The sequence below is a fragment of the Nyctereutes procyonoides genome, unplaced genomic scaffold, assembly GCF_905146905.1.
Source record: "Nyctereutes procyonoides isolate TBG_1078 unplaced genomic scaffold, NYPRO_anot_genome, whole genome shotgun sequence".
NCBI classification, from domain to species: Eukaryota; Metazoa; Chordata; class Mammalia; order Carnivora; family Canidae; genus Nyctereutes; species Nyctereutes procyonoides.
Genome location: NW_026575020.1, coordinates 16,724,555 through 16,746,577, shown reverse-complemented (window position 1 = coordinate 16,746,577; position 22,023 = coordinate 16,724,555). Strand labels below are relative to the sequence as shown.

Here is a 22,023-nt window from a genome sequence, read left to right as displayed (position 1 = left end):
CGGGCTCCTGGCATGGAGCCTGCTTCTCTCTCCTCCTGTGTCTCTGCCTCTCTGCCTCTCTCTCTCTATGTCTATCATAAATAAATAAATAAATCTTAAAAAAAACAAACAAACTAAAAACTCTGGATTTTTGGCCATATCACAAAGGACCATGATCATTTGAGTGATCTCTGATTTCTAACTGATCCCTATTAGTTTAGTAATCAAACCACTCTCCTTCTCAGATATAAAGTTCAACCATATAAAGATTGTTCTTTGAAAACACACCTGAAAGTGAACAAGTTTAGCAATGTTGGGATCAGCAATGTACATCTGGTGTAAGAGACAACAGATAAGGCACTGAACTTCTCGAAGGTTACAGAGCAAATTGTCTTCTCCTTCCTCCATTCCCTTATTTGAAGCACTGGTAGTAATAACACTTTGAACATTCCTTAGCAAGCTGTCTGGATTAACACCCTTTGCCTTCTCTTCTTCAGTAGGTAAGCAGATCTCCAAGAGAATCTGGACAGCTGCACTATCCTACAAGCAAACAGAACAGTGAATTTAAGAATTTTCTGAAAATTTTATTTGAAAACCAAATCTAATCTTGTTTTCACATGAACAAAAGTGGTAAAATAACAGTTTCTTTAAAAAAAAAAAAAAGGTACTTTGACGAGCAAATGTGAGCAATCTATAGAGCAGTGGTTCTCACCTTGTTTAGGGTCATGAATGCTTTTAAGTCTCTGAAAAAAACTACACACCCCATATATAAATTACCATGAAAACAAATATATTGTATAATTTCAGAGTGGTCATATGTCACTATGGCAGATCGATGGACTAAATTGTCTACTAGAAGAGGAGTATTCTGATTAAGTGACATCCTAAACAGGGCCTAAGCAAAAAATGACTTCTACCAAAATCTCCTTCCTTTCCTCTTAAATTCCTACATTTCCCGAGATCCTATCCTGTATTCCCCTCTTTTTCTCAACTGGTTGTTTTTCCTCACCAATTAAGTAATTCCTCTGAAGATGGTGGTTAATAATACCTAAAAGTCACTTCCTAAAGCTTTTTCACTTTTAATTTGAAGATGGGCTCTTTATGGCCCTGGTTTTGCAAAGAAAAAAGTCTGCCTTACCATCTATTCCCCCTGTACAAATCACTGTTGCTCAGTCTATAAGCTTGAGTGTCATTTCATAGAACAGTAATTTCCTGAGGGGTGATCCACTTGATGCCCCTACATATAAAGGAGAGCTAGAATCATTTTTATCTAGCAGGAAGGGTTAAAAAAAAAAAGAGAGAGAGAATATATGACATGTATCTCTGGAAGACAGCCACTGCCTGGAATAGAAGAAAATAATTATTTCACCTGTTTTTACGAATGATTATAAAGTAAGGTAAGTTTTATTTTATTATTATCATTCTTGGGTTGAAGGGTTTTTGGTCTGGAGTTATTGTTTGTAAACTCTGGTGTGAGACTACCCAGGCTTGAATACTAGCTCTGCCACTTATTAATGTGTAGCCTTGAGCAAGTGGCTTAACCTCCCTAGGTCTCATTTTCCTAATCTATAAAAATGGATAATACTCCATGCCTCATAGATTGGCTATAAATATTAAATGAGTTAATATACATAAAGAACTTAGAATAGCACTCAGCACATAGTAAGCATTATATAAATGGTAACTAGTATGATCCTCAATTAGTTACCTGAAATTCTGAGGACCAGATTAATTTTAGAAGTCAGAATTCTTTTTAATGTAATATTATATAATATCTCCAGGAGAGACTAGGGTAGCACACGGTGCAGTCAAACATACTCACATTTCTGCAGTAAAACAACATTCACAATAAGTGAGATAAAGCCATAAATAGTCTCATATCAATTCAGGTCAAGTTTTCTCAAAAATGAGATCACATCAAGTCAGGTCTTTCTGCCAACTGAATTACCGAAAAAGTGCTTCAGTTTTCATAGCTTATTTGATTTCTGTATCACAGATAAGGGATTGTGGACCTATACTATTGCTCTAATTCCCCTTATTGTCAGTAGAAATATTTCAGAAGATATGTTTCAAACTACGAAAACATTTCTACTTTGAAGACCTCAAATTGCTTAACTTTTAATCATCTCACATCTCCTGACTTACTTAAAAATGACTAAAGGCTTCGGAATATCCTACATTGTTATAAAACTTTTCTAAGGGCCCCTGACTGGCTCCGTAAGTTAAGCGTCTGCCTTCAGCACAGGTCACAATCTCAGGGTCCTAGGATCAAAGCCTCACATCTGACTCCCTGCTCACCAGGAAGGAAGCCTGCTTCTCCCTCTCCCTCTGCCTGCAGCAACCTCAGCTTGTGTTCTCTCTCTCTCTCTCTCTGTCAAATAAATAAATAAAATCTTTAAAAACTTTTCTATATATAAAACAACTCCTTGTATTGTCATACTATTTACCACTACTTGACATTTTATTATATATATACTTGTTCTGTTTGTCTCCACCCTTCAATTTTAAAAAAACAAAAGTTTTATATTTTGTTAACATGTAAATCTCATTTAAATGGCTATTAAACTAATATTATGAAGATTATTCCTAATTTTAGTAATATAGTCCATCTGATATTCAGAAGCAAAGGAAACAGAACTATAATACATTCTGTAATGAAAGACATGCACAATATGTCACTGTTGTACATAGAGGGCTATCATATCCCATCTATTTAACTAATTATATTAACAGGAAACCCATGCCCTTTCTCAGCTAATTTTATTACCTGAGCAGCCAGCAATGCATTTTTCAATTCTTCTCTGGTAACTTCGGGGCCATCAGTTTGCCCAACTAAACCTATTGTATTATTCTGGGAAGGCCTATCTTGCTCTGCTGTTTCCTTCAGATGAGCACTAAGGTAGGCTTTGGATGCAAGCAGATAGCCATTCAACATGTGTAGAGTAATATCCATCAGTGGGGGGCATCTAACACAGAAAGAAGAAAAATACATAAGAAAGAATATAAATTTATAAATTACTCAGAATATGATCAATCGGTGAATAGTACCTAAAAAACCTAAAGAGTTGTAGTACTCTTATTACACTGAAATATTTATTTTATTTTTTTAAGATTTTATTTATTCATGAAAGACACAGAGCGAGAGAGGCAGAGACACAGAGCGAGAGAGGCAGACACAGGCAGAGGGAGAAGCAGGCTCCATGCAGTGAGCCCAACGTGGGACTCAATCCCAGGACTCCAGGATCATGCCCCGGGCGGAAGGCAGGCGCTAAATCGCTGAGCCACCCAAGCTGCCCTACACTGAAATATTTATTTAAAAAGTTTAATATATTTATCCTATCCTCTATATTTTGATTATATTGAATACATATTAAATATTATCTATTTCATCTCATCAGCTAACATCAAATATAATGTATGCCCTTTTGCAAAAAGAGCGGTACTACCAGTAAATCTCTTAAGTAGGAACCTGCAAAGCAGCTGTCCTCAAAGAGAAACATTCTACAATTGATAAGATGAAGGAAACTAGAACAGAATATTTATTCTTTCTATTCCTGTTTCTCCTTTGGAGCAAGACAACTCACTATTCCAAAAGTGCTTCATCCACTTGACCTGAGATAAGTTATTTAGTTATTCATTCCACAAAGATTGTTACAGATTAAATTAAAGGAGGTAAGAATAAATACAAGAATTACATACAAAAAAGGAAACCAAAAAATAGATAAATTAGTAACCACTAAAATTTAAAAAGCCAAGCCCAGGGTGCTTGGGTGGCTCAGTCAGGTAAGCATCTGATTTCGACTCAGGTCATGATCTCGGGGTCCTGGGATCCAGCCTTGCATGGGGCTCTGTGCTCAGCGGGATTCTGTTTCTCACTCTGCCCCTCCCCCAACTCGTGGGCACGCACCTGCTCTCTCTAATAAATAAAATCTTGGGATCCCTGGGTGGCGCAGTGGTTTAGCGCCTGCCTTTGGCCCAGGGCGCAATCCTGGAGACCCGGGATCGAATCCCACGTCGGGCTCCCGGTGCATGGAGCCTGCTTCTCCCTCCGCCTATGTCTCTGCCTCTCTCGCTCTGTGTGTGTGACTATCATAAATAAATAAAAATTAAAAAAAAAATAAAATAAAAATCTTTAAAAATATATAAAAAATAATATGAATGATCACTTGGTAAAAAAATTTTAAAAATTAACAAAATTAAAAGGCAAAATTGGGGCAGCCCAGGTGGCTCAGCGGTTTAGCACTTCAGCCCAGGGCCTAATCCTGGAGACCCAGGATTGAATCCCAAATGGATTCCTGCTTCTCCCTCTGCCTGTGTCTCTGTCTCTCTCTCTGTGTGTGTGTTCTCATGAATAAATAAATAAAATCTTAAAAAAAAAAAAAGGCAAAATAGAACAAAGGAAAAAACTGCAAGAGCTAATATCCTTTATGAAGAACTCTTTCCAAATAAAAAAAAAATAAGCATTTCAATAAAAAACTAAACTAAAATAGAAAGAAACGATATCAATAGCCAAAAAGCATATTAAATTATTCAATCTAAAATACAAATTGACTAAGGGTGCCACCCTTAGTCACCCTCAGTCAGTTAAGCATCTGCCTTCAGCTCAGGTCATAATCCCAGGGTCCTGGGATGTCAGGCTCCCTGCTCAACGGGGAGCCTGCTTCTCCCTCTCCCTCTGTCTATCCCCCTGGCTTGTGCTCTCTCACTCACTCTCAAATAAATAAAATCTTTAGAAAAAATTAAAATAAAAATCAAGTTTTTACCTATATAAAGTAGTAAAGTATAATATCAAACACTGCTTTGGAAATGTAAACTGGTCCAGCCTTTCTAGGTGGCAGAATGAAAATATGAGTCAAAATATGAATATAAAAAATACAAAAGTCTTGAAAATAAGAATGTTACTTTTCCCCTATAGTTCCATTTTTAAGAATCTGTTCTGGGTTGGCTTGGCTGGCTCACTTGGAAGAGCTTACAACTCTTGATCTCAGGGTTCTGAGTTTGAACCCCACATTGGACACAGAGATTACTTCAATAAATATTAAAAAATAAAATATTTTTTAAAAAGAATCTGCTCTAAGGAAATAGTATATAGAATAGTCACCACAGTAATACTGATAATAACAAAAAATAGAAATAAACAAAATGTCCAACAATAGTGATTCGGTCAGGCAAGGCAAATCTATGTGGGATACTATGCAGCCAATTAATATCAGAATATCTATTAATGTGGGATAAAGTTCACAAGTGAAAATCCAGGCTAAGAAAACATTATATACATTATGATAGCAAAATCTAACAACTTCCTGAATAACTGGAGGCAATTCAGATGAAAAGTTACCTATTTAAATGGATTATTAAGACTGATAAATTGTTTTAGAAGTTACTCTTGTCTGGAAGTGTTATTTACTGCTATTTTTCTTTTATTAGATACTTAATGTCACTTACACTGTTCATTCTCCTGACTCGTATTTCCTATGAGACCCTGATCTCACCAAACCATATGTGGCTGATTTTGCAAATTTGGTCACTTCACAAATGTCATCCCTTAGGTTGAGGTCTGATGAGTACATTCAGAGAGTGTATGTCTTAAGTTTTAACTCCAATTTCTTTCCCCTCTAAGCCATCTAACACAAAGCTTCTCTTCTTAAGTCACCACCTAAATGACCTCTTTAGCCTAACATTCAAGGCCCTCCACAGTCTGACCCCTAAGTTGACATTCCTATTCTAAAGTATGTTCCTCTCGGGCAGCCCCGGTGGCGCAGCGGTTTAGCGCCGCCTGCAGCCCACGGCATGATCTGGAGACCCTGGATCGAGTCTCACATCGGGCTCTCTGCGTGGAGCCTGCTTCTCCCTCTGCCTGTGTCTCTGCCTATCTCTCTCTCTCTCTGCATCTCTATGAATAAATAGATAAAATCTTTAAAAAAAATAAAAAAAAATAAAGTATGTTCCTCTCAACAACTTACCCCTCCACCCCAAGGCTTTTTCATCTGTGCTTCTGTGCTTTTGCTCACATTGTTCCTTTTCCCCCATAATGCCTTCCTTAAGCCCTTACCCCCATCATTATAGTGTCTGTTCATCTAAACCCCATTTCTAACCTTTAAAATACTACTCAGCGGGCAGCCCCGGTGGCGCAGCAGTTTAGCGCCGCCTGCAGCCTGGGGTGTGATCCTGGAGACCCGGGATTGAGTCCCATGTCGGGCTTCCTGCGTGGAGCCTGCTTCTCCCTCTGCCTGTGTCTCTACCTCTCTCTGTGTGTCTCTCATGAGTAAATAAATAAATCTTTAAAATACTACTCAGCTCCCACTTCTTTTGCATCTTTCCTGAACCTTTAACAGCATCCATTTACTGTACCATTCATCTGCATGCGACCGTATTATTTAACTTTTCATGTATTTGTCTTATTTCTCCATATAGGTGATAATCAGTTTAACTTATATATAACTGATATGACTTAGCACAATTGGAAATTCAAATATTATTGATGTGAATTAATTAAATTGGCCTCTTAAGGTGAAGCCACTTCAGAGCAACTGATTAAAGTTCAGCAATTGGCAAGGAATTATGGACAAATGTGGAATCAATGAAACTAATATCACAACTGAGGATGCCAAAAAGATGACAGTTTATGTAATGGTTCATATTTAGTAAATTTTTAAAAGCCTTTTTCAAAAATGCTAACAAGGCTAGATTTTATTAATAAATATTAAACTGAACAGTTCTTAAATGTAGACAAAACAAAAACAAAAAACCTCACAGCTCACACTACCAATTACCTACAAGAACACTAAGACAGCCGTAAACGGAATTTCTCCAATTTCTTTTGACTCTCCAAAGTATAACTCCAGAATAAAAATGAAACTCAAATGACACTTACCTGTGTACCCTCTGATCACATCTTAGGACAATGAGAGGATCTATCATCAGGTCATTCTGAGTATACTTTTGTTGTCGTACAAACTTTATTGAAGGCTGAAGTGCATTAACTGTCATTACCCACAGCCTGATGAAAAATAATCACATGTTCAAAAACAGCTATATTATAGATGAAACCTATAGCCATCCAGTCCTAACTTAGAAGGATAAAATCAGGAAAAAATTAATCAGGTGTGAATGAACTTGGAAAAATTAAGAACTAGGAAATCTAACTTATTATGATGTCTCTAAAACAAATGAAAATAAAACAGCAAATATCGTTTCAAAAAGTTTCCACGGTTGTAATGGAATAATCATGGCATATAAAAATAAAAGTATGAATTAAAACCTTAGCACTATGAAACTGTATCTGGCCCCATAAATTAAGCCTTGGTTCTGTATCATCATAAAATCTCAATGTGAGATGCCACTTTGAGATTAGACATCAATAAACTATAAAAGTGATTACTAGCCTGAAGTACACGTCAGAATTACTAAGGGATATGCCAATAGGAAGGGTACCTAATTTCTCACAGTGAAGCCCAAGAGTCCATCAGCCCCATCTTGCACACAGAGCTTGTCAACTCTCAAATATGAGTGTAGATAGCTAAGAGTTACCAGACACTTAAGTAAAGCATCTAGTTTGAAAAAGATTAAAATATGCAAACAGAAGGAAACTTCAAAGAAACAATATAGGTATGAGAAACTTTAAAAGTCTATAATATCCTTAAAGGATAGAATATTGCATATATGAAACAAGAACAGGAGACATTTAAAGATCTTAAGGTAAAGGGCACTTGGGTAACTGAGTCAGTTAGGCATCCGACTCTCATTCTCAGGGTCATGAGTTCAAACCCCATGTTGGGCTCCATGCTGTGCACACAGCCTACTTAAAAAAAAGAAAAAGAAAACTAAAAATACTTGGGTAAGAGCTCTTAAAAATTAAGAATATAACAACTTAGGGACGCCTGGGTGGCTCAGCGGTTGAACGTCTGCCTTTGGCCCAGGGCGTGATCCCGGAGTTCTGGAATCGAGTCCCACATCAGGCTCCCTGCGGGGAGCCTGCTTCTCCCTCTGCCTGCATCTCTGCCTCTTTCTCTCTCATGAATAAATAAATAAATCTTTTAAAAAAAGAATATAACAAATTATTTAAATTCAAAAGAAAGATCAGAAGATAACATTGAGGAAATACTTAAAGTAAATTCAAAAGACAAATTTAAAGAGAAGAAAAAAATTAGATAATCAGGTTTTATGACAAGAGGCTTAAAAGCTAAATTACAAAAAATTACAGAAAAGAGGGAAAGAAATCATTGAAAAAAAATCAAGATTATATTCTTAGAAATGAAGGCATTAGTCCCCAGACTAAAAAAAAAGGCCAAGCACCCAACACTATGAATAAAAAAAACACATACACAAAATACATCATGAAATTTCAGAAAACAGTGAAAGGAAAAAAAACCCTACAATTTAAGAGAAAAAAACAACAATCACATACAAAGGAGTGAGAACTGATATATCACTGGATTAATTAATAGCAATAAGGGAAGCTCAATTCATTCAGTAAAATTAAATCTTCGAATTTCTGAAAGGAAAATTGAGATAGAATTCTACACTTAGGCTAAAGAACAACCAATCACATGTGAGGGGAAGAATAAAACCCTTTTCACACATGCAAGTCCAAAACAATAAATAAATTCCCTAAACACTCTTTCTCAGGAAGCAACTTGAATGTGAGTTACACTCACATTAAAAAAAAGAACTAAACCAAGATGGAGAAAAAAACATGGAATTCAACGAGGGGAGACAAAAGCAATTCCAGGATGGCTTCTGTGCATGTCCCAAACTAAAAAATGAGGATGGAAAGCTATAAAAGGAATGTTTCCAAGAATAAAATGCTACTGATACATTACCGGATGTGTTAGAACAATTTTAAAGTAAATGTCCCCTCAATAATGGAGTTTAGGGATGAATTAGTTATTAATACAAAATGAAAACAAAAAACCCAAGTAAAATGAAGAGGAAAGTTTTTTTGTTTTTTTTTTTTAAGAGGGAAGTATTAACTCAGGGTATGTGTGTGAGGTATGAAGGAAGGCAGTTGTATAAGAGGTTGTAATCAAAGGATACTGCATATGTCAACTATAATAATAGCACTGATGTAGTCATAATGATAGACACACTGAATACTACTTTAACCAAAATTCTGGTATTACTCTGTTGGGAGAAGTGAAGGAAGGGAAAGTGTGTTGGGGGAAGAGGGACTCACAGGGGAGGAAACAGGTTAAGAGGGCTAACTCTTCATCTTGCATAGTGGAAAGACAAAATTTCTCAATTGGAAAGTCAGGAAATCCTAGTAATTATGTTACTGAGATAGATGGGGGGATATAAATGCCAGAATAAAAAGGTTAAAGAGCTGGAAACAGCTGTCTCTGGGGAGCAACAGTCAAAATGGAAAGGAATATACTATTTAAGTTCTTAAGTTACGTGTATTTATTTGACATAAGTAAAAATTAAATTTAAAAAGCATAAATATTTCCAGGCCAATTAAATCAAAATCAAAGTCTAGCCCAGTGTTTAGGTTCTTTTAGAGCAGACTAGGTGTTGTTTGTTTTCCTACTTAAAGGGGTTCTGATTTGTTTTTATTTAAATTCTAGCTAGTTAACATACAGTATAAGATTAGTTTCAGGTGTACAATTTAATGACTCAAAACTTACAAACAACACCCAGTGCTCATCATCACAACAAGTACACTCCTTAATCCCCATCACCTATTTAGACCAGATGTTTCTGATGCCATATATGGAACAAGAGAGACTTATCTTCCTAAAGGCAAAATAATTAATCCAGTGTTCTCTAAACTTTATGGGTGCTAGAATCACTCAGGAAATTCTTAAAAAAAAAAAAAAAAAAAGGTAATAGCTAACTCCCACCAACAGACACTCTTAATTTAATTAGCATGCATTACAACTTGCTGATCAGGAGTTTTAAAAGATCTCCAGGTGATTTTAATGTGTAGCAAAATTTGAAGCCATGGCAAGGATTGCAAGACACATGGTGATCTAAATCACAACTAGCCACAAATGAGTATACCTGAGAATTCATTTTTAAAGGACTTTCTCAACTTGAAAATACTTTGTTTTCTGTTTCTTAAAGTTTATTCTTTTCCTTCAAGGTATAACTACTTTTTAATTAGTGGTCTTCAGAATGGACTTATATTGTCAGATAATCAACAATTTTTCAATATTTAAGTTATTGTATACAATCACTGCTATACACTTATTTATTACATGAAACAATACACTGAAATTACCTTCTGGGCATCACAGTATTAAGAACCATCCATAGTTTATTGACCGTTTGAAGAATTCGCCGTGGAACCCCTGAATTCAAGAGCTGGTTCATATTGGATGTTAATACTTCTGCATAAGGTATAAGTTCACTGGCAGAGAGTAGAGTCAAGTGTTCCAGAATCTGCATCACTTGTGTGTGACTTACTGGGACAGCTGAAAATGCTAAAAGGAAAACTTAACAGTCATGATCTAAATTCTATACAGCTTACCAAATATTATTTAATACTGTCACATCAGACTACACACCACCCAAATGAAGGAAACACTGTTGCTGAAAAGAGTAAAACTTTCAATCCTGGCCACAAGTTTTGGCTATACTTAAAATAAGGGCCTAAGGTACTTTTCCCTCTGCCTATGTCTCTGCCTCTCTCTCTGTGTCTCTCATGAATAAAAAAATAAAATCTTTTTAAAAAAGGAGGGGCCTAAGAAAAGTTAATGTTAAGTATATTTATAAAAATAATCATAAAGATAAAAGTTGTAAAAGTCTCATTTTTTTAAAGACTTTATTTATTAAAGGAGCCCATGCAGGGAGTCCAATGTGGGACTCAATCCCAGGACTACAGGATCACACTCTGAGCTAAAGGCAGATGCTCAACTGCTGAGCCACCCAGGCATCCCTAAAAATCCCATTTTAAAAAACACATTAGTAACCCAAAGACAAATGCCATTTGCTTGGTGAATCAAATTAGTTTTAAAAGTTGACTGAAAAAAAAGAAAAAATAAAATAAAATAAATAAAAGTTGACTGAAACATGAAAATATACCCAAGTATTGCTTTTGGTAGTAATATTCAGTAAGATCCAAACTTCTTAATATCTTCTATCTGGGTGGCCCCCTTTATAAGATGTAAGTATCCAGCAGACTGCTGTTAGTAAAAAATATCTATAACTGTGCTTTTCAACAGAATAGTCACCACATCTGGCTACTGAACATGTAAGAAATGTAGCTAGTGCAAACTGAGATGTGCTTTGAATATAAAATATATACCAGATGGCAAAGACTTTCTTTGGAAAAACAGTAAAATATCTCATTACTATTATTATAATGATTACATGATGAAATGATAATATATTGAAATATTGGGTTAAATACAATTATTAGAATTACTTTTGCCTATTTTTTAATATGGCTATAGAAAGTTAAAAATTATATGTGTGGCTCAAAAAAAATTATATGTGTGGCTCATATCACATTTCTAATTGACAATGCTTGAACATTTCCATTAATGGCAAGTACATTGCTCTATTCTATAGTAGTTATTTCTGACCAGTTTAGGACCTTCCTAAACCATATGACCTATTTAGTACTGTAATGTAGAAACTATGAGTAAACAGATAACAAGCATGTCAGAAAGAAAAGATTAAAACTCCTGGGGTGCCTGGGTGGCTCAGTCAGGTAAGAGTCCAACTCTTGATTTGGCTCAGGTCATGATCTCAAGGTTATGATATCAAGCCCAGCACAGAGGATCCAGGCTCATGGCAGAGTTTGTTGTCCCTCTCCCTCTGTTCCTCCCCCAACTTGGGGCACTCTCTCTCTCAAATAAATAAATAAATAACATAATTTTAAAAATTTAAAAAAAAAGGTTAAAACTCCCTAACTCAAACTTACTTAAACATATTGACGAATCATTGTCACATACCAAGGAAAATTCTGCATGACTTTAAAATTTCAATGAGCCTAACATCTCTTTGTACTACTAAAGATATAAAAGGAGTATCCAATTTACTCTACCTTCTTGGAGTTGTTTAGGAGAGTGGTTTTTGGCATTATTAGTCAGTAGCATTCGCCTTAACAGGGCATCAGTCCCTGTGATTTCTTCTTCACAGATCCAATCATCCACAATGCACAAATGTGGATAATTAGTTGCAAGGAGACGTAGTAAAGCAGAATGTAACCCTTGAAAATTTACAAGAAGTCAATGGATTCTTCATTCGCAAGACCAAAATCTTTTCTCCTCTCTCCCCTCTCCCTTGTCTCTTTCATTTTTGGCAAACCAAAGGAATGTGCACATCTTGTGCATGCATACTACCATTTGAGAATTTGTTTGGTAATTCAGCCAGATAATCTGCTTAAATAAAGATTTGATATACAAAAAGGTGGAAACTACTAGTTTTATCAAAAGTTCTCCAGCTTTCTTCCACCCTATCCCAACATAAAAGACTTCATGTTGACACAGCAATAGTTCAAGTATGAGGGCAATGGGGAGAAAGACAAAAAGAGGAAAAGAATGTCCATCTGGGGGAGATCATATATGGTTTGAGAAAGACCTTCCTCAGAAATTCTGATAGGCGTCTATAGAAGAACATGTGCTCTCTTCCAACCCAGTTAAGAATCACTGCTACAGATGGGTAAAATCAAGTTGCCCACTCTGAGTGCCTAAAAAAATATCAGGCACTCTATGTACATTTTTTCATTTCTCTGTAACATCCCTTCAAGGTAAACAATATTGTCTCCATTCTGCTGTAAGAAAACAGACTGAAAGACATTTATTAAAGTTCCCAGAGTCACACAGCTAAATATGTCAGCCAATTGAAATAGTACTGATGATACCTACAAGACAGTCCATTTGTCTTCCTTCAAGAAGAATTAATTAAGGAAGGGCAAAAGGAATGGGAAACTTTCTCATACTAAATCAAAGTCTTCTTTCTAAACCTTTTGTTTACAGCAGTTTGACTATTCATGACTTTTTTTTAATTTAAATTCAATTTGCCAATATGTAACACCTAGTGCTCATCCCATCAAGTGCCCTCCTTAGTGCCTGTCACCCAGTTACCCCATCCCCCCATCCTCCTCCCCTTCTGCAACCCTTTGTTTCCCAGAGTTATTTGAGTCTCTCATGGTTTGTCTTCCCCTCTAATTTTTCCCCATTCAGTTTCCCTCCTTTCCCCTATAGTCCCTTTCACTATTTCTTATATTCTACATGAGTGAAATCATATGATGATTGCATAACTGGTATTTTAAATGATAAAATAAATGATGATTCTGTAAAAATGTCTACTTAGATATATGAAATACCACTACGCTAAATATTTGGCACATAAATACCTAATATTGTTGTTACTATATTATTATTATCATCCTCATCAGAGTTATAAGAATAGCAGCAACAGGTACTAGTGGTAATAAAAGTATTTTTCATCCAATAATCTCCTTATTATGCAACTTAGATCAAATCATGCCACTTAGTCCCAGTAGGGAGAATACCTGCTTCCTTTGTCAAAGAAACTGCTTAAAATTAGTATTTGTTTGAAAAAATGCTGCATCAATAATATTATTTTAAAGTTTAAATATCCACATGCACAACTACATGTATAGTTAAGACTATCTCAAAACAGTCACAAAATGACTGCTTACCAGAGTGAAAATTAATCTACATTTCATAATCTCTCCAATAAAATGTTAGTTGCCAAATATAACATTATTTCCTTGGAAATAGTTTATGCAAAGATCTAAGTAAAAATAAATGCACGTATCTGGCTAAAGGGGACCAAAGAAGGTCCATCTTTGTTCCTGCTTGAAATCAACCATAACAAAGAAAGAAAAAGAAAACTCCCAACTTCAAAGAAACAGAACACTCAAACACTATAAGAGGAGGTTAAGGAAAAAAATCAAATTTCAAAAAATATCATTATATATCTATTTGATAGCTTTACAGTAAAAACTATAGTAATTCGATGCTATGGAGTATTATGGAGGAATTAAAAGCAGTAAGGTAGATCTACATGTACTGGCATAAAAACATTTCTAAGTCTCCAAGGGAAAAAAACAAGTCTCAGAAGAGATAGGGTTTAATGCCATTCATAGTTAAAAACAATTTTTTACTCGTGTATCTATTAACCTCAACCATATGAAACTGTATTTTTGTAGGTCAAAAAAAGTTGAATACCTGTAATTTCATATGGTTCAACTTACAGAAAAAAACGTCTAAAATTACATACCAAAATAAAACTGGGTTTTGGGGAAGGAGGAATGCAAGGAATAAGGGAGGTAAAGAGGAATTTCACTCCTGAATTGTTTGATTTTTTATTATTATTATTAAGCACCTATTACACTTTATAACACTATAAACAGGAAGGTATTTTTAAACAACAAATGTTAGCAGTAAAAAGCAAGCAAAACAAATACCTCCCAACTCCTGCTGCAGCCCCTGAGCCTGTCGAATAAGGAATTTGATAGGAATCTGATCCATTAAAGACGATGAATATGATTTGGGCTTTCTTTGCATGGTGGCTGTCAGTGAAAGATACAAAGCAGAAGATAAAAACTGTAATTAACAACAGAGATCTTAACCGTCAACCAAAATGGAACAAAAACAACATTAGATTGCTTTTAATTCACTGAATCTATGAATTTTTGTCACAAAAAATGAAGAAATAGTGTACACAAAGGAAGAGCAAGAACATATCTAAGGGCAAGATCTGGAAAATGCCCCAAAATGAAACTAGTGAGGAGAAAAATCCTAAGAGAGAAGCCATCTGCAGAAGTGCCCTACCTGAAAAAACAAAAACAAATGAAACAAAATGAAACAAAACCCTTGATAAGTAAGTCAACCCTCTCCCAAATCTAATCAAATTAGGAAGACTAAAATTCAGTCATGACCATATGGCTTTAAAGCTTCATGATTTCAATAGTTTTAATTTAATTATGTATTATAGTGACTCTTTTTAAAGGAAGTTAGGCAATATGAATTTGACTCTCTTTTCTCACAACTTCTACCTTCAGTCAGCAAATAATTCCTTTTTTAAAAAAACAAGTCCTGGGATCCCTGGGTGGCGCAGCGGTTTGGCGCCTGCCTTTAGCCCAGGGCGCGATCCTGGAGACCCAGGATGGAATCCCACCTCGGGCTCCCGGTGCATGGAGCCTGTTTCTCCCTCTGCCTATGTCTCTGCCTCTCTCTCTCTCTCTCTCTCTCCCTCTCTCTGTGACTATCATAAATAAATAAAAATTTAAAAAAAAAAAACAAGTCCTGGGGCACCTGGGTGGCTCAGTGGTTGAGCAACTCCCGTCAGCTCAGATCATGATCCTGGAGTCCTGGGATCAAGTCCCATATCAAGCTCCTATTGAGGAGCCTGCTTCTTTCTCTGCCTGTGTCTCTGCCTCTCTGCCTCTCTCTCTCTCTCTGTGTGTCTCTTATTAAAAAATAAATAAAATCTTTAAAAAAATAAAATAAATAAAAACTGGAAATATAATGATAATGCTCATATTTTAATTGGGTATTATTAGTACATTGGGATTTATTATAGTACTCTATTTCTTATACACATTCTTTTGTATCAATACAATATTTAACTAAAATTAACATATACAATATAAAGATTTTTTAAACATACCAAAAATATATGTGCATATGAAAATACACACACATACACACACACTTTTTTGAAACTGCTATGACATTCTATAACTTTGCTCCAACTCATATTCCAGAATTCCATATGTGAGCATCTGCAGCTACCTGGTAGCTGCTAATAATTTTTATTATACGGCTAAAACCACAGAACAGTTAATATACTGAAACTACAATACAACTTCACATGTAGGAATAAATATGAGGCAGAAAAATTACCTTTTTGACTATGAAAGAGCAAAGTTCTCCCATGTTGTGACATATTCTACAGTCATTTATTTTCCTTAGAGATGAAAAACTAGACTAGGAAAAAGTCTCCTCATCTAGGGAAGAAAAATTTTCCAAGGAACAGCCAATCTCTTCATTTTTCTTCTACATCCCACTGCCTTTCAAGGACATCAGTTCAGGAATTCTCTTCTCAGCATTATCAATCTTACCTCTCCCGTAGATTACTCCCAACAACATACACTCTCTCAACTACTTCACCTTAAAAAAAAAAAAAAGAAAGAAAGAAAGAAAGAAAGCCCTCTCCTGACCTTACTTTCCTCTCCAATCACATTGTTTTCCTTTCTTTAAAACTCCTCCAAAGAGCTGTCTCTACTCATTGTTTTCATTATTATCTCCTCTAATTTTCTTTTCAATCCACTGCAATCCAGCTTTCTACCACTTTACTAGTAAAACTGGCCTCCAGCAAGCAATACGCTATAATCAGCTAAGCCTCAGTCCTAACCTTAACTGATCTAGCAACATCATTTGACATAGGTGATCCCTGTATCCTCTGAAACATTCTTCCCTTAGCATCCAAACATCATATTCTCCTAATCTCCCACACTCCCGTCCATGGGTGATCTTATTTAATGTCATGATTTTAAATATCAAATATATGTATAAATTCTCAAAGCTTCAGTCCAGGTACCTCCCCTGAATTCCAGGCAAGTGTGTGTATGTGTGCGTGTGTATGTGTATAGACTGTCTCCTTAACATCCCCTCTTAGAAGTCTATCAGACATTTCTAACTTAACATGCCCATTACTGAGTTCCTGGTCGATCACAAATCTGCTCCTTCCCCAGGCTCTTATATTTCAGTTGATAGCCATTCTGTTCTTTAAGCTAAGGCCAAAAGCCTCCACATCCACCTTGGCTCATGTCTCTCAAATCTCATGAATCCATTAGCAAAACCTCTCAACTCTACCTTCAAAATGCATATATCCTTCTACCAGTCCAAACCACCACTACCTTTCACCTAGAATCTTATAAAAACCCACTAACATTCCTTTAATACTTTAGTTCCTTTCCCAAGATGCATTCTAGGCTGAGTTGTACTCCTAACCTAAAACCTTTAACTTTCTAACTGAGATCCATCAGACTGTTATATAAAGACTAGCAGCTTCACAGGAAGGGCACCTGGGTGGCTCAGTCAGTTAAGCATCTGACTTTGGCTCAGGTCATGACCTCAGGGTCCTGAGATTAAGCCCCACATCAGGGTCCCTGCTCAGCAGGGAATCAGCTTCTCCCTCTTCCTCTGCCCCTCCACCTGTTCACGTTCTCTCTATTGCTTTCTCAAATCTTTAAAAAATAAAATAACAAGTTAAAAAGAAGAGTAGTTTCATAGGAACACTGGGTTCAACTAAGCACGTCACTAGGGACTGGAAAACATAATCTTTAAAGATTCTTCCAGTCCTAAAAAATTTTGAGTATTTATTAATTCCTCATGGTATATACACAGGCATTGGCTATACTACTCTCTGTATTTTCCTGTATTAAAAAATTTTTTTTTTGCTAGACATTCATTTATGAAATAAGGGTGAAAAATAAGGGTGTAAATAAAGGTAAAAAATAAGGGTGTATCCAGGTCCCTGCTACAATATTAATGGTTTGAATTCTTCACAAGAACACCTCCTTATAATTTATTCTTATATTATTAAATTACAAGTGTCATATTCTTTAACAGAATTCATTACATGTGAATAAGAGTGGCAGACTATTACTAATGTTTATTATTAGCCCATCTTTTGGCTAATATGACAAAGATTATAATCACAGTTATGAGATATCATCTGTATAACCCTAACAATTATACTCAGGAAAAAGAAAAGCAGTTACCAGTATATTTAAAACACAATACTTCAGATAAATAAAGGATCTGCCAAACACTGAAAAGTAACTTTGATTTATAGCTTTCAAAAAGTACAATCACTCAGCTGTGGCAAAATAACAACCCTTATAAGAATTTTCCCTGCATTATACTTAATGCCTACAATTTTCTAATGAAATTTTTTGTTCAAATATGGAACTACATACATTTAGCAAGCCTAAAATACAAGTGAATTTTCTTTTTCACATACAAAAAAACATACTGCTTTATTTGCTATCTTCTTCTATGTTAAATCTAACTTTTGTTATTATATACAGTAGCTATGTTTGAAAGCCCAGTTCAATGATAATTTTATAGCAAAATGAAACTCCTCTGTTATTTTTTTCAACTGTTTTTCATTAGATTGTTATTCTTCACCTAGTGGAAGGAAGGTAGGGCAAAGACTCAAATCTAGCAAAAAATTTTCAGTTATACTTCCTTCAGGTTTATCTCTTAATTTGTAGGCACTTAGTAGTGTCCCTAAAATTACTAAACTACAGACAATTCAGTTATTAATTGAGCCTGCTAAAAAGAAGGCTGAGCCTCAAGAGGTGGTTATGTGCCCACACATACATATATTCACACATCAGAGTATATAATGCCTTCATTGCAAAGATTATAAAATGATAATGGAGCCTGTTAGAATATTTGACCTTATTTTCTCATATGACAGCTTGGAAAGTAACAAAATGTAAGCAAATTAAATGAATTATCACTAGAAACACTTCCCTATGTATATGTACAACTTACCTAAAGTCTTTGTGTTTGCTAGGAGAGCTTCCTCATAAGACAGTATATAATAAAGCACCAAAAGCTGTGCTGTGATACTGAAACGTTGATTAAGGCGGATGTTGTCACCCTAGAGGTAATATTATAAATAATTTAAAATACTGTTAAATTTCATGCGTACTTTTCTGATGGTAAAAGCGTTTAAAATAGGCTATTCAGTGTTACTGTTCCCAAGTTCAGATAAAATGAGAGCAACATTGCACTAAACTCAAAGACACAACTCAAAATTTAAATTTGAGATGGCACAGGCGATGAAAGACAACATGCTTAATCATCTTTAAGATTAAAAAAAAAAAAAAAGACTTCAGCTGTTCCTCAACAGCAATTCCATCAGGCTGCTTCTGAAAAAGGTTTACAGGAGTCTCAAGTATTACCTGGAATTACCATGAAGAAAATAACTCCTGGGCAGCCCGGGTGGCTCAGTGGTTCAGTGCTGCCTTCAGCCCAGAGAGTGATCCTAGATCAAGACTTGATCCAGGATCAAGTCCCGCATCAGGCTTCTTGCATGGAGCCTGCTTCTCCCTCTGCCTGTGTCTCTGCCTCTCTCTCTCTCTGTCACTCTCATGAATGAATGAATGAATGAATGAATGAATGAATGAATAAATAAATAAATAAATAATCTTTAAATAAATTAATTAATTTTAAAAAAGAAAAGAACTCCTAAAAAAACATATTGTACATTGGAATACATTTGTGAAAAATACAACCATATTTTCCTTCTAAAAAATGGAGAAAAAAAATTTTTTTTCAAATTTCCCATTTGAATCTAAGTGTATCTTAGATTCCCAAGAAGCTAAACAAATCTCTGTTGACCGTGTTGAAATGCCAAATAGTCCTTAGTTAAGCACACTCTCCGGGGCATTCTTTTTTTTTTTTTTTTTTTTTAATTTTTTTAAAATTTATTTATTTATGATAGTCACAGAGAGAGAGAGAGAGAGGCAGAGACACAGGCAGAGGGAGAAGCAGGCTCCATGCACCACGAGCCCGACGTGGGATTCGATCCCGGGTCTCCAGGATCGCGCCCTGGGCCAAAAGCAGGCGCCAAACCGCTGCGCCACCCAGGGATCCCCGGGGCATTCTTTAGACTTTAAAAGGTAGCTCTTTTAAAGAATTCCTCAGAAAGTGCCTCTTCAACAAACTACTTGAAACTAATGCCATACTTGTAAATTTCATAAGTGATCTGAAGAAATGTAATCCCATTTCAAATTCAGAACCACCTAGAAGTCCTCTAATAATCAAAGAAAAAATATGGAACAAGTCAGAAGAAGAAAAGAAAAATCAACTAATAAATGTAAAGAACTATTTTACCCCAATGACTCCTTGGAAAATACTGAGGATCTCCTGTTCTGTGACTGGCTGATTTGTGGCTTCTGGATTAGATTTCGATGCAGGAGTAAGAATGGAATTTATATACACGTCAATGAGAGGAAGTAATTGAGGATGAAGTGGAGTAGAGGTCTCACACAGCTGTCTATAAATCCAGTCCTAAAAAAGAAGGTTATAAGCACTCAATCAATTATGGCAATAAGAAAAAGTGAAATCTAGTAAACACATACAATTTGACATGATTTATGAATCAGTAAAACTATAACTTTTAGCAGTTACAAATAGATTACCCAGTTTCACAATTGTCTTTGATCTAAAAATATGAATCACTTTTACATCCTAATCAAGACTATTATTGTCTAGTGGAAGATAAATATAATTGATGAATTTGGATTTTGGGTTTTTAATCCATAATTTTTTAAGTAGTAGGAAAAATATTTTAAGTCCCTACTATATCTGTATATAGAGCACCATCTGTGTTGTAAAAGACCCCACAGCACAGAGGAATTTAGGGAGAGGGATAGTTCTTCATAGCAAATCCTCAGATAGATTTAAAAAAATGGCTTTGGCAACCACTTATGGGAGACTATCATTAACTACACATGGATAGAGAACATGTGGATACATTGAGTGTGCATTCAGACTCTTAATCTTATCTGTTTCACTTGCTAAAAATATAAAGAAGAAGATACAACCTACCTGGAAAATAACTTTGCTAAATCATGAAAACAATGATAAAGGTAATAGATCAATGCATATATCGTTCATTTTTCTTTATAAATAAAAGAGTCTCTAGAAAACGCTCAGACGTCTTTACCTTCTGGGATTTATCTTTTTCTTTAAAAGGCCTTTTAACTGTTTGGTATAGCCAACTATAACTGATTGAAAATATATCAAAATATGCATATTAGATGATAGTTATCCTTGGGACAAAAGTACAAATGCTGGTCATGGCTGATAAGCAACTTTGTCAGTTTGGTGAACAAAACCAAAGTATAGAAAATGGCAATTTCAGGATCCCTGGGTGGCTCAGCAGTTTAGCACCTGCCTTCGGCCCAGGGCAGGATCCTGGAGTCCCGGATCGAGTCCCGCATCAGGCTCCCTGCATGGAGCCTGATTCTCTCCCTCTGCCTGTGTCTCTGCCTCTCTCTCTCTCTCTGTCTCTCATGAATAAATAAAATCTTTAAAAAAAGAAAATGGCAATTTCGCACCAAGTTTTAATGAAATGGCCAAAAGGTATCATTAAAATTTTAACTGGATTAGTAATACTCTACATTTTGTCAATAACTTGAGAGTTACATTGTTTAAAAAAACTGAAATTAATGTCCTACTTACTATGTATAAATGATTAGTAACTGTATTTCATACATAAAACCCGCAGCAGAAGCCTATAAAACTAAAACAGAACTAGAAAAAAAGGAATGCCTGGTTGGCTCAGTAGGGTAGGCATCTGTCTTTGGGTAAGGTAATGATCTCAGGGTCCTGGGATCGAGCCCCAAGTCAGGCTCTCTGCTCAGCGGAAAGTGCTTGTGCTTTCTCTGTCTCTGACAAATACATTTTTAAAATCTTAAAAAAAAAAAAATAAAGAATTAGGGGAAAAAAATTAACTTGAGTTGTAGCTTCAAATATAAATGTAAGGTCATACTTTTATTGACACTTTGTGCTTGGTAAAAGAACGACTCCTTAGCAGCTGGTAAATACAATGAATAGGCAAAAATCCCGTAATGTTGGCACTCAGGTTGCTGGTGACAGGAACCCGAACAGCATGAGCTGTGACAACCTAAAAGGGAAAAATAGTATTAATACATATGATAAAACCAAATACAAAATTATTCTGAAAAAGGGAGGATTAGCAGGTAGAATGTCAATTCTTAACACAAATGTGATCCTTAAGAATGAGTGAGAAAAACTAATTATTACATGATTTAATTATTTCTGGATGATAAAGTTGCATACCTTTAGGGATTTGTAAAGCACTCTAATTTAAAAAAAAAATTTTAAACATAAATATGTTGACAGCAATATCAAGTTAAAAAAATGTAAAATCAAAATCTGGGCTCAGTGACTTTAGATAGGTCACTTTATCTTCTAGGCCTATTTTCACATCTAAAAAATGGGACAATACAGTCTTACCTGCTTCAAAAGGTTTTTGTGAGAGGGAAAAATTGCTTTGAAAAACATATGTGAATTA

The 22,023-nt window shown here is 35.5% G+C and overlaps 1 protein-coding gene across 4 annotated transcripts in view; it reads right to left on the bottom strand.

Annotated features, from left to right (window-relative positions):
- Nucleotides 1-22,023, bottom strand: part of INTS2 (integrator complex subunit 2) — a 54,783-nt gene that overhangs the window by 5,347 nt on the left and 27,413 nt on the right. For all 4 annotated transcript variants that reach the window (XM_055327825.1, XM_055327851.1, XM_055327831.1 and 1 more), the window contains 9 exons: nt 21,478-21,612; nt 19,815-19,991; nt 18,468-18,576; nt 14,363-14,467; nt 11,969-12,133; nt 10,199-10,400; nt 6,854-6,979; nt 2,747-2,945; nt 268-519 (listed from right to left, as the gene is read on the bottom strand). In XM_055327825.1, coding sequence (XP_055183800.1) covers nt 268-519; nt 2,747-2,945; nt 6,854-6,979; nt 10,199-10,400; nt 11,969-12,133; nt 14,363-14,467; nt 18,468-18,576; nt 19,815-19,991; nt 21,478-21,612 — 1,470 coding nt within the window. The remainder of the gene's footprint in view (nt 1-267; nt 520-2,746; nt 2,946-6,853; nt 6,980-10,198; nt 10,401-11,968; nt 12,134-14,362; nt 14,468-18,467; nt 18,577-19,814; nt 19,992-21,477; nt 21,613-22,023) is intronic.